We start from the raw sequence: 13,647 nt of genomic DNA, 5'->3' as shown, positions 1-13,647 counted from the left end.
GCCAATGCCGACGCCCTTTCACGAATACCACCGAAACTAGCGGATGCAGATAATATAATCGAAAGGTCGGACTTAGTGGAAATGCACCAGATCGAAACACTTCCACTTACTCTTGCTGAATGTCGTTGGCTCAGGCAACTGCTGAGGATTCAACTGTTAAGAATTTAATCCAAGGAGTAAAGTACGGCATACTGGTCACGGGGTAGGATCGAGTTGGAATTGATCAGAGCGAGTTCGCAATGCAGAAAGGCTGTCTGCTGCGTGGCATACGGGTGTATGTGCCACCTTCGCTACGGAAGCGTGTTCTGGATGAGCTGCACTCTACGCACTTCGGGACAACGCGAACCAAGTCGCTGGCAAGAGGATTTTGCTGGTGGATGGGCATGGACAGTGAGATCGAGGAGATGATCGCGAACTGTATCAATTGTCAGTCGGTCAGACCCGAACCCGCGAAGATGTCGTTACACTGCTGGGAGGCCCCAACTGCACCGTTCGAGAGAGTCCATGTGGATTTTGCGGTACCTTTCATAGATACTTACTTTTTCATCCTTGTCGATGCTTTTACGAAATGGCCGGAGGTACGGGTGTGTAGTTCTATCACTGCTGACAGCACAATCAGGATGTGTCGCGAGATTTTCGGTATTTTTGGGATTCCGTCGGTGCTCGTTACCGATCACGGTGTTCAGTTTACATCCGAACAGTTCCGACAGTTCTTACGGATGAACGGCATCACATACAAGATGGGAGCACCCTATCACCCAGCAACAAATGGGCAGGCAGAGCGCTTTGTGCAGACAATTATGCAGAAACTGAAATCATTGAAGTGTACGAAGGCACAGCTGAATGCTGAACTCTGCAATATACTCTTGACATACCGTAAGATGCTACATCCTACTACGGGTCAATCTCCTGCCATGATGATGTTCGGCCGACAAATTACATCCAGAGTTGACCTGATGCTACCGAAGAACGAGACCGTTAGTGCAAAGAATTATACCGCGCGTGAATTCAAAGACGGAGATCGTGCGCGTGTTCGAGATTTTTTGTCTGCTGAAAAGTGGAAGTTCGGAAGGATTGCTGAGAAAGTTGGTAAACTTCGATATGCTGTTCGCTTGGATGACGGGCGGTGTTGGGAGCGTCATATCGACCATATCGTTGGGGTGGGCGCGCATCTCCCGAAAACTTCATCTAATAGTACTACATCTATAAATCTGGACTACTACAGCCAGGGAATTGATGCCCCTCCATCCGGAGTATCGACTGCTGACCATGCAAATAAACCGTCAACCACTGCTCCGGTCTGTTTTCCGGAGACGCGAGCTGTTCAACGAAATGAGCAACCTGATCCAGAACCAGAGCAAGGTCCCTCGAATTGCAGTACCGAAACAGTTCCACTAAGGCGTTCTACCAGAGTGGTGAAGGCTCCAACACGAATGACCTTGTAAAAAAAATCTCATTGTTTGCAACGAGCTCGAAGAATTTTTCTTTTACGAGAGGGAGAGATGTTACACCTTAACTTTAGTGTCTTGAACTATCTTTCCTCACCTTACAATTACCTTGTTATTGAGCTGTTGCACATAAGCGTGTACGTAAAAAGCGCTCAGAAGTAAAATACCGTTAAGTAAATAGACGCGTATGGAAAACGCGCATTAGTTAATTAAACCGCGTAATAAATGGAATTCGTCGATTAGCTGTTGTGTTTTGATTTATCTCGGCCGTCACAACATATAGCATAGTGCATCTTGCATTGGCTTGCTAAGCCAAACCAACTGTTTCGATTTCATTAGTTTTCATCAGCTTAAAATGAGCTCTTTTTCTTATAGGTATAGCTCAAATGACCTTCAATCTTGGACAAACTATACTTTCCATCATGCTGTAATATTTATATACAATTAAAATAACACACATTTACCATCCACAGCGGAACTGGCCGGTCAAAAGGCAAAACCGGTCAGCATGAATGGGCCTCGCAAATGATACGGATTCAACCGGGGTCTCAGCACGGCGATGACGTCCAGTGGTTCCTGCTCGGCTGCTGCAGTAGCGAGACCCATTCCGAGAAAACGGTTCGTTCCCAGATCCGCCTCGGTCGCAGCCTTCGGACGAAGCAAGTGAGCGGACACAGCAAACAGCGGAAGAGATTCAATTCGAACATCCTCGATAGTACCTTTATTTTGTTTTGTGATTACGTTTACAAAGTGATACCTACATAACTACACCTAGGAATGGGGGAAATAAAAAATAAACTCAATGCGGTAAGTAAGCCTACCTACCCTGTTTCAGAGCAATGGAAAAGATAATAATTATGTATCAGATTACTTGTATTATTTATGTTTTTTTTTATTGTGTGACTAAAAGTAACAACCACTGGCTTTTTCTTAGTGCAAAGCAAATATTATAGTGAAACAACACTTGAGTAAGTGTTGTTTGCAAGTGCATTCTAGATAGACCGTGAGAGCAAATGTTAAGATCCAAAAGATATAAAATAAAAACAAATCAACCAGTTCTGTCCAAAACCATATGAACAAAATACAAAGCTCTTACTTATAATGATTACCATCTACTGTATACATGGAATACACACAGTCAAGGATTTTCAACGGGGAAAATGTAGAATAACATATATTATACTGCTAGAAGAACCAAGCAACCAACAACTTTGTAGCCAAAACTAAACGGAAAGGCAGAATTTATGCAACGGGGTTCAAAGATGATTGAGATAAGCATTATGCGTATTTATATTTATACACTCATATTTAAAAATGAAACAAGTATGTTATAGGGTACTTTTATTCTAATCCTTTGCTACCAACAGTTTTCAATCTCTATCTTTTGTACATCTACATACGATAACTTGACTAAACATCAGTCAAGAATTGCCCCCGCAAATTTGAACCAACAAAGAATGGATAAATAGAGAATGTACACTGAAAAGACAGAGTAAGCCCGCTAGATGGCAAATAAAACCCTAATCCTAGAGTAGCGAAATAATCCCAAATCTAGAAACCAAGAATATATAGGTAAGCTTGTCGGAGAATAGGAGATTGTTGTAGGGCACCCCAAAATTAACAAAAAAAAAGAATCATTTCAATGTTATGAGCGTCCACACGCAGTCAATGCAATGCTAAATCAAAAAGACGAAAATTCACTGTTTCCCTCCATTTGTTCTAGACACCAAAATTCGTTTACTGTGCGCGAGCAAAATTATTAGATATTCATCTGACTAAAACATTAAGACAGTATACCTTACACGGAAAAATATCATTAGTTGGTAGGAACTGTAAATTATTTGTCCCCCTCCATTTTTCAGTAGTCGAATGGTCTAAAGTTTTTGAGCTGCTGTTTTTATTCTCCCTAAAAAGGAATGGAAGAACGGCGTGTAGATACGCTACACGGATCTAGTTGAGGATTGAGTGAGAGAAAAACAAGCAACAATATGCTAAAAAGCCTACGAAAAAGAAAATAACGTAACAGCATTAAAACGAGCACGTCCATTTTTCCCCTTGGAATTAACCAGAAGAATAAGAACAAAAATATGTAAGTATTCTCCAAAATTTCTCAGTGTTTTATAGGAAATAAATATCAACCTAATGGAAGCTATCTAGACAGAACGAGAGTGGATAAAGTACGATTCAGATGATACATCAGCTTCCGTCAACGTCAACGGAACGTCACCGTTCCGTCAGGATAAGTTTAATACTTTTCTCTTGTGCCCGTTCACACATGCCGTACGTCAAAACGTTCCGTGCCGTTGATGTTGTGTGTGAATGTCTCCATTTAACTGCATGTAACTTATCCTGACGGAACGGTGACGTTCCGTTGACGTTGACGGAAGCTGATGTATCGTCTGAGTCGTACTTAAGCCGCCCGGTAGGGTTCGAAAGCTAAATATTCTTGAGCATCGACTAGAGCAAAGCACGCGGTGTAGTATAGTGAAGTAAGATTCTATTGGCAGTACATTTTCAGATACAGAGTATGGTTGTGTAGATTAGTGGAGGAAACTGTAAGGTATTGGGCTGAATTCATTCCAGATATTTACTAGAGGCGGGTGTTTCCGTCGGATGCCCAAGTCACAGGCTACCCTCTTGGCTTTTTAGAAAGTAACAGCATTCCCGAAGCGAAAATGTGATGTTGAACTATAAGTGGGTTTCTACGACATAGCGCATATCTTTCACCTTCTGGCGTACACGTATCAAAGCAAGCTTTGATGGCTACGCCCAGCTGCGTAGCCATCGTTAGCGCGAATCGAACCAAATATAGTAAATTTAATCCGTCACACCCGAACCTGTAACATTCGCGCGTCGAGCGTCCGTCACGAAAAAGCCTACTGGGATACGCTCCACGTTGAGTGCGTTGCCACAAGTGGTGTAGACATTATCTGCAACCGTACGGAAGGTAGGCCTATCCGCAGGTAGATATAACCCGATGATCCAGCGTCACATTTTCGCTACACTGCTTCAAAGATGTAAACGAAACGTAATTCCGAGCAATAGCATTTGATTTAATTCCCACAATTAACTAGTACTAAATGATCTCGTATTGCTTGTAGGTATGTGACTATGACTAAGCTAGCTCGGTACAGAGAATAAAAACAGATTTGAGCCGTGTTTTGTGTAGAGTTGCGTTTCATTGAACGTTTAGAGCAAGAGGCTAGTTCCGTCAACGGAAAAAAATAATCGTTAGGCGGAAAAAGGATTTCATTAAAGGCGAAAGCAGCGATAGGCTATAGTGTAGAAAGTAACATTTTGCTAGATATCTGTGTCCCATCAGTGTGTTAATAGCCAAATAGGCCTTTACCACCCTAATTAGGGGCAGTATCTTTTGGCCAAGCAGAACACTCGCATGTGCGGAGGGGAAAGTGCAATAGAACAGTGATTTTGTTTTATGTTTTTTTGCAACTGTTTAGTTTTGCACTGTACATCCAGCGATCCCCTAATTCGTTTCTTTATTTTTATATCCCTACCGATGGGTGTTTCAGTTAATCCATCTTGTTTCATATCCCTGTAACACGTGATATCATTGTAAATCAGAAATAGGCTTAAGTTGCAAAAGTTGAAAAAAAAAGAAAAAAAGACTTTGTTGAAGTAATATCATTTTATTCGTTTGTCTGCGTGTGAAATATGTGATTTAGTTTTATATCATTATTCATTATCATGCAAAGTAACAGGCATAATAAAGAGCTTTTTTCATTAGTTTATTGAAATGTGAACAAGCTTTCATCCAAGAAATTGGTTGATTGCAGCATGCAATCGATGGCACAATGTTATTCCAGAGAAATAAGAAATCAAATCAGTTCGAGACTCATTAATCACCCATCTCCCTTCACACGTCGTTTTGGTGCTTCAGTTCGTTATTGTTATCATAGAACATTGAAACGGTACGGTTGCGTTTGTATCCTTAAAATTTAAGCCAAGTAGAACTGCGCGATTGCTTCACACTACCACAAAAAATGTAAAAAAAAATTACAGCCCAGTAGCACTTCTAACAAGTGTCTTTATTCTGCGCATTGTGTAAATTAACCACACTTTATGAACGTAAGCAAGAAAAAAACGAAGAAACATACAGCTGTACTCTATCATCTATTGGCAAAAAAGCTACCTTAGTTGAGTCTAGATAACATGCAAGAAAAATAACACAAACACAACTGGTACGCACGCAAAAACAGATGGATATAGAAAGAGGTTTAAAAAAAGAAAATTCTAGTCAAAAAAAAAGAGAGAAGCAAATAAGAAAGTTTAACCTACTACTAAAACATACAGAGAGCGGAAGTAAGGTTATAATATGCTAGAAGAGAAAGAAGTTGTACGATTGAACATGAAAAAGCGCTATAAATCAATAATGATATACAGAATCAGAGAAAGATAAAAATATATTAATACTGCTTATTCTGTAATTAAAGACAACGAACTTGTTCATGGGACATCTACTAAAACAGATGCCGAAATCCTACAGGATATCTGAGTTATGTGAGACATGGTCAGATATAAGCTTTGCATCAAATATATGCCTTTTATTTTTAAATTTGGCATCTAACATATAGGTAACAAGTAAACGAGAAAAATAAGAGACTAGTTGATCACTTTTCAATCCGATTTATTTTGACTGGTTGATGCCAATGCTTTTAGTTTGTTCAGTTTGTTCTTGGACATCGGTTTATCGGAAAGAGGAACAATCGCATTGGTCATGCGGTACAGTAGCACCGATGAGCTGGGATCGCAGAAGGCCAGTACAATGCAGCGGTTGCCGTTTTTGTCAGGATGGGCCAGCTCTGCCTGATATCGCTCTATGCTGGTCATGGGGAGCTCGTCAAATGAAGCTACTGGAATGTAGACGTCTTCCGAAGGGGAATCTTTTTGCTTACGTGCTGTTAGATAGATCAGATCCAGCTTCTGTGAGTAGTGATACTGAACATTCCAGAGATAGCGATCTGCAAAAGAGAAATATTGTTTGAACTAGGTTAATAATTGATGACAAAGAATCTAAGTTAATAATTATTAGTAACAGATACTGAACACATTAGTTAGCATTAAACGTGCCAAACTGCACTGGTTTGAAAAGTCCTTGGGCTAAATGGTAAATCAGGGATTCAAAGCAAAGTTGGCATTATTTCTGGATATATGTCACCTTTAAACATGAAATATATTTTTCGGGATATTGCGCGCAGTAGTTTTTGTACGGCAGCCTCTTGAATTTGACATGTTGTGCATTTCGTCCATTTTTCGCCAAAATGAGGAATTTTACAATAAATAAAAGAATCCATACCGCTTTGGCATTACATTCCGGTGCGGAAATTAACCTGTCTCTTTTTTTATTTCGACTAATATTTAGTCACTTTCCTCTTGTTTACTTTTCACGACATTCAATTGGTTAGAGATTATTAAATAGGGAAAGTTATGAAAATTAAAAACCATAGTGCTCAAGTCAGACCAAGAATGTGAAATATACAGATCAGAAAAAGAGAAATGGCAGGGTCTTCAGGAACATCTTACGATCTAATATTTTGTCTTTTTTCTGATAGGATGCGAACTTAAGGCAGTTACTATGAATCGCTCAAGTCTACCAACATGGTGTTTCGCAGACGATCCAACAAACAATTATGCTGAATAATGGCTTGTCCAGTTCCTGTTCAGCTTGTTCCCTCGTAATAAAAGCTTGTTCAGCTTTCGTTGTTTGATGGGGATTCTTATTCTGTACAGGACAAATGCAAGGCTAGTGCTACGATCGTACTGACCACCGAGAAGCTGGGGCTCGAACACATGAAGAGTTGTTTATAACATTATCGCCTTACCTACCCCGTAAACCGCTAGACTATGACTATTACTGGTTTATCTAGTAGCACACAGACTGTGACCAGCCGTCAGCACAATGAAGAAGACAGAAAATTGGTCCCGAAAATCGGCAGCCACCTAACGTCAAAATGATCTGCATCCTGCATGACTCAAAATGTGCCATAGGCGTCCCTTGCTCAAAGGTCCACGAAGAGCCTGTAGAAATCGATCCAATACAGGAGCAGTTGCTAAATACACACAAAATCGGCGATTCAAACTCCACATGTTAGTATATTCACATTTTCTAAATTTTAATATTGCATTTGTTGGCCTAAAACTTTGGTAGTTTGTTTTATATCGAATATTTCATTCTAAAGAATATGCTCTTAATGCTTAAGGTTATGGGTTAAGCTCATATTATGAACTTTAGTGTTTTATAATTTGTTCGAACTTTTGGTTGCTTGGGCAAAATCTTCCTAACTCTATAAGATTACAATATATTCGAAAATGTCTGAATATACACATCTTCATTCTCTACTGCAACCGTCTGATGAACAACTTACCTTCACATAAGTGTAGATAGAGCCGATATGCCGCCGCACAGAGACATTCATTGTCGCATCCCAGGTTGCGTATTTCGTGTAACTGCAATAAAACATTATTTTATTTACGAATGTTTACAGTAGCATTCCAACGACGTAACAGCTAAGCTTTTTCCCTCATAACACTGGTGTTGCACCGAGACGAAAACAAAAACTATTTAAGTTGGAAATTTACAATGAGTTTTTTCCGTGCTCACCCTCTAACATCAGATCGTCGTTTGTTAGACGATTGTTGGACGCTATTCCCAATGCTTAAAGAATCCAATGCCCTGAATTTCTTACTACTTTTCAAATCTATCATAACGTTCCATACTACTTGCGGATGATTGAGACTGAATCGAAGGGAAATTACTTACAATTTTAAAATCTTGTCCATGGGATTCCATTTGCTCTTTTATGATATTAAATTAGTTTGTTCTTAAAAATAATTATCAGACTACATTACAACGTAATCGTAATCGAACAAAATAGAGACAGTTCAACGATTTTATCTACAAGTTTAAAAAGAATCAAACGCAGCTTCTCAAACTGTGGTTGAATCAAAAAAATTCGAAGTCCATGTAAACAAGCTCTCGAAGCTATCGAAAAAGTGAGGATAAACATTTTGATGCAATGAAGCAAAATACGCTGTGTTACATACCGGTAGCTCTGCTGTCAAGGAAGAGCCAAACGGGCATTTTTGTAGAAAAACACATGTTCACATTTTTGTAGAAAAACAAAAATTATTCTGAAGTTCGGTTGAACATATTTATTGTTGCATTCAAAGAGATGAGCTCTATCGGTTTATGTAAAAAAGAGGAATTTTATTCTTTAATTAATGCCCCAATTAAGATTTCTGAGAGCTCATTTACAACCACAGATGCAAACTCAAGTTAAAGGAAATTGGTTTGTTTCATCAGGAAATACCTAACCTCAATCGATTTTTGCACGGCAAAATATTTTGTTTCATCTCGAAATAATTCAGCGCCTTTTCTTTTTCAACGGGAATAGAAAGGTCACTTGAGCTAAGCAGTGTTACTTTTTGGAATCCCAGTAACACTTGTGTACTAGCTTGTATGCAAGATTGACCTATGAAGTAAAACACACTGTAACATAGCGTTACTTTCTGAGTCGCAGCTCGAATGGAATGACACTTGATGCGCTCTTTGTTTACTGTTGTTGAGCAGCTGTTCACAGATTTTCTAAAGAACAGCTGATCGGTAACAGTAAACAAAGAACGCAGCGAATATTCCGGTCGAGCTGGGGATCGGAAAAAAACGCTATGTACACGCAGAAGAATCAGGCCTTTTTGAAACAACAAAACGTTTAGTTGAATCTAAAACGAGGCGAATGACTGTTTCAAACTGAAATGGGCGTTTTTCGAAAGCATGTATTTGGTTCAGTTCAACAAATACTTCTGTTTAAATTTTAAATAGAAACATTGTTGAATCAAAATAAAATTTGTTAGATCTAACTGATTGTTTAATTTCAACTAAATTTGAGTTGTTCTCTCCTTTGGTTAATACAAAGGATTTGTTTTTTGTTTCTTTGAACTTGTTTGTTCGGTTAAACTTATCATGATTTTGTAGTTTCAAACGATATATTTGTTGAAACTACTGAAAAGCCAACAAATAAATTTGTTGGTAGTTTCAACCAACAGTATTGATTAAATCAAACCTGAATCTTGTTTGTCACTATATCAAACGGGAAAATTGTTGTTTAAAACCAAAATTTCGTTATTTTTACTAATTTTTTTTTCTGCGTGTAACAGCGTGCTTTGCCTCATGAGGCAAATTTCAATTTCAAATAAATTTCAAAATTCGCGTAAATGAAAACCGCGTAAATTTCAAAATCCACGTAAAAAAACCTGAGTGTATTTCACGAGGATTTAATGGATTCATTAATAAAATTCCGAGTTTCCTGAAATAGTTCACGAGAAAGTATCCAAACCTAGGGGCAGATCACTTGTGATGCATTTTTAAAAATCAGAAAAATTAAATGCATTTTTTCCATTAAAATAGAAATTCATAATGTATTTTGTGTTGCGTGTATGACGCCATCAAAACCTTACAAAAAACTTGCCCTACATTCAGCAAAACGTCGAATAAAGTGGATCAGCGCAGGACGTTTGTTAAACAAACTTTTCTGTGAGGGAGTGCAAAGTTGATGCAAAAATGGAAATTAAATGCATTTTTTTTAATTTGATGCAAATTTTTTAGAGTGATCTGCCCCTAGATCCAAAATGTTTTGATTTTGTGAACTAAACTTCCTAAATCTATGAATAACATCATGGGACAACCTTTGGTTTTATGAATAATGTTCATAAAGTTGTGTACTAGTTCACGTACAGAAAATCGCTTTGGTTATTTGGAAACCGTGACTAAAGTTCACAAAACAGAAACAAATATTTCCACTAATAAATGCATTACGCGACCGTTGCTGAAACACATACATTTTTTTCATGGTCCTGTTTCGTAACGTAAAAGCGTGATTGTTCCAGAATTTATGGCACTTTATTCGCGATTTTGGGAACAATTTTTTTTTCCGTGGTAGACTACCCGAATAGAAATAGGCAATAGATATTATGGGTATTACTGTTTCAACAATGTTCTATGCTGAGTTTTCACAGAGTTCAACAAAAAATGATACAGTAATGATACATTAAATTTTACTGTTTCTTAATAAAAACTGTATGGAAAACGCCCGTATTTTTAAAGTTAAGATACATGCCAACCCCTTTTTTACTGCTAAAGTCGATTTTACATTGAAATTTATTGTAAAGTTTAAGTTGATTTTTCTGCATTGTAGTATAACATTAGACTTTACTGTAAATTATTGAAAAATCACTGAAATTAGGGTTTTGTTACTGAACATTTCTATTCGGGTGAAGCCATAAGCCATAAGAAATTCCAATGACGTTAAATCGTTAGATTGGAAGAACGAGGCAACCAATCGATATTACCCTTTTTTGGTATGATTCATTTATCTAACATCGCGCTCAATACATTGATGGTGGCAATGGCCTTATGATTTGTTGTTCCATCTAATTTAAATGTAAGGTCTTCCATATCTAACACCACATGGAAGCAACAATACCAAAACCATCTCTTGATATTGCTCTCCGGTGATGTTGACGTTTCCTCCAGTATGGGCTCTTAGATCTGCTTCGACTGGTCATCACACCGAATAGGTAGTTTGGATTGTTTGCATGCCCATTTAATCAGAACTAGAGCGTTTTTTCATTACATCATATCTAACAGAAACGTCAAACGGAGAAAATCGCGTGCAAAAATTTCCTTGCAGCTTTCAAATTTATTTAACAATTAAAGCACACTGAAGGCTAGTAATTCTACTATCAACTCTGTATTTATTCATTGCAGGATCGTATAAAAATATTACATGTTTTTCGCGAAAATAATAAAGAGATAATTGATAACTATCATTTTATTACATTTTGCCGATCACTTTTGCTATTATGCTCTTTTACATATGTGGTCTTGGCAACTCCGTTTGTAGATGGCACATTTTACTGTGACGTTTAGAGAGACGGGCTTGTAGTTGTGATATATTTCATGTGCTGTATTGCAACCGAGAGTGTAGATATGAGGTTTGGCATTGGAAAAACATACTAAATACAGTCGACTTGGAGAAAAACATACTAAATACAGTCGACTTGAGGTTGGGCATTGGAAAAACATACTAAATACAGTCGACAACGCAAAACATCACATCTACAAAATATTAACAAAGCTTTGGTATACTATATGTGACATTTTGACTTAAGATTAAATTAACATATAAAGCGTTATCATTTTTCTCTATTATTCGTGGACGATAAAGAGTCAATGCTTAGCTTATTTGGCATAATAAACTCATTTTGTTTACATTTGCGTTAGATATTACGTTTTGAATAAACGGTATAGATTAATGAGCACTTCTGGAAAGAGGGTTAAAGGCTAGTTGACAATTCGGAAAACGAACGAAACGGCATTTGGGTTCCTATGTATTTTAAATGGAGCTTTCAAATCTCGTGACGCGGTATGAGTCTACTAAAAAATGACAGGTTTCATGAAGTGTAAACCCAACCGCGGGAAATATCACGGGATTTTGAAACTCTCCACACAGAAATCCGGCCGGGAACAATTCTACACAGATTGTTTCCAACGAGGAAAATTGTATTTTTATTAGGTTTAAAATTCAGTGCTATTTTGATACCGTTGGTGTTTTTTAGCAGCAGCAGAACTTTTGTGTTGCCAGTTTGGAGAGATCTCGACGGCAAATTTTCCCTGATCAAATCTCGACACAAATCCCGTGCAAAATCCCGTGACCCATTTCCCGCACTGTAAACTAACCTTAAAACCTGCAAAAAGTTCACTTAAACGAACGGTGTTTGTTTATTGAAAATTCCAAAATTTGAAGATGATGTTCAAGCGTGTATTTCTGCAGGATGAAAAAGCAAAGAAAACTGATGTAATTAAAAAAAACCTATTTTAATCCACCTAGCGGTGCAATTGTGCCTTTCTCAATCATGAACACGTGAATGTTTGCGTTGTTTATATTCATTAAAAGCTTTCAAATGAATATATTACATTTTATTATTATACATGACATGACAAATATACAAGAAAAAATCACTATTCGAGTTCTAAATTTTTGTAAAAGAATAAACAGCTACATTAATATTAAATTGAAAAAAGGTGCGAAATCGGCAGTCCCAAAAAGTCGATCTTCATAAAAAAAAATTTTTTCGAGATAACATAAAATCTCGACGTTTCATGCATTTTAAAGATGTTTGGCATCAAAAACGAATTTGATTTCTGAAATTTCATGGGGTCCCCCCTTTGAAAAAAAATTTAGTTCCGGCTTATATGGGAATTTCATATGTGACCGGATGGATTAGTCTATATTTCCGGACGCATCCAAGCGATCCGTACGAAATTTTATAGACATCTGTGGGGATACTATAGCTATCATTTGGGACAGTGTTTGTGAAAATCGGCCCAACCATTTCCGGGAAACTGATGTACGTCAATTTTGAAAGATGGCCGCTTTTCCCGGGCACTTCCGGAACCGTCTATGGTGGTCAATGTAGTCAACGAAAGTTTGGTTGGCCGTCGATGACCTAGAACAGCAAATTTAAGTTGTTTGAGAGACATTTTAGCGAAATTTTTACCTTTTTTGCTTTCATCGGAGTATCGATTTGAATCGCAATTTGCTATGTGATCGCACGCCACAACCTGTAACTCCGGAACCGGAAGTCAGATCGGGATGAAATTAAATAACCATTTACGAAGGCGCAACACCTTGAGACTAAGTTTGGTTGAATCGGTCCAGCCATCTCCGCGAAACCGATGTGACTGTTATTCTGAATTTGGATACTTCCGCCGGGGCTTCCAGAACCGATGATGGTGGCCAATGGGGCCAAAAAGACTTTGAATGGATGTTAGTGACCTAATACTACAAATCGAAGCAGTTGTGGTCATATTTTGGAAAAAATTTCACCTTTATGCATTCATTGCAGAATTTATTAAAATCGACATTTTCTACGTGATCGTGCTCACCACCCTGTAATTCCGGAACCGGAAGTCGGATCCATCAGAAATTCAATAGCAGCCTATGGGAACGTTGTATCTTTCATTTGAGACTAAGTTTGTCAAAATCGGTTCAGCCAGCTCTGAGAAAAATGAGTGACATTTTTGGTCACATACACACAGACGCACATACATACACACGCTCAGACATTTGCCGAACTCGACGAACTGAATCGAATGGTATATGCCACTCGGCCCTCCGGGCCT

At 38.1% G+C, this 13,647-nt stretch overlaps 2 protein-coding genes across 8 annotated transcripts in view; one reads left to right on the top strand and one right to left on the bottom strand.

The window, feature by feature from the left end:
* The window catches only part of LOC131693159 (kinesin-like protein KIF13B), an 85,409-nt gene extending 83,061 nt beyond the window's left edge, over positions 1–2,348 (top strand). For all 7 annotated transcript variants that reach the window (XM_058980759.1, XM_058980756.1, XM_058980757.1 and 4 more), the window contains one exon: positions 1,922–2,348. In XM_058980759.1, the coding sequence (XP_058836742.1) occupies positions 1,922–1,977 (56 nt within the window). In that variant the 3' untranslated portion in view covers positions 1,978–2,348. The remainder of the gene's footprint in view (positions 1–1,921) is intronic.
* A 3,728-nt stretch (positions 2,349–6,076) lies between these two features.
* Positions 6,077–8,431, bottom strand: LOC131691470 (uncharacterized). Its single transcript, XM_058977884.1, has 3 exons — positions 8,227–8,431; positions 7,832–7,913; positions 6,077–6,427 (listed from the first exon to the last, which is right to left on the bottom strand). The coding sequence occupies exons 1-3, from the start codon at positions 8,254–8,256 to the stop codon at positions 6,084–6,086; spliced, it is 456 nt and encodes a 151-aa protein (XP_058833867.1). The 5' UTR covers positions 8,257–8,431; the 3' UTR covers positions 6,077–6,083.
* Positions 8,432–13,647: the final 5,216 nt, after the last annotated feature.

Source organism: Topomyia yanbarensis, chromosome 3 (genome assembly GCF_030247195.1).
Source record: "Topomyia yanbarensis strain Yona2022 chromosome 3, ASM3024719v1, whole genome shotgun sequence".
NCBI lineage: Eukaryota > Metazoa > Arthropoda > Insecta > Diptera > Culicidae > Topomyia > Topomyia yanbarensis.
Note: the sequence above shows the minus strand (reverse complement) of the source record. Positions and strands in the feature narration are given on the sequence as shown.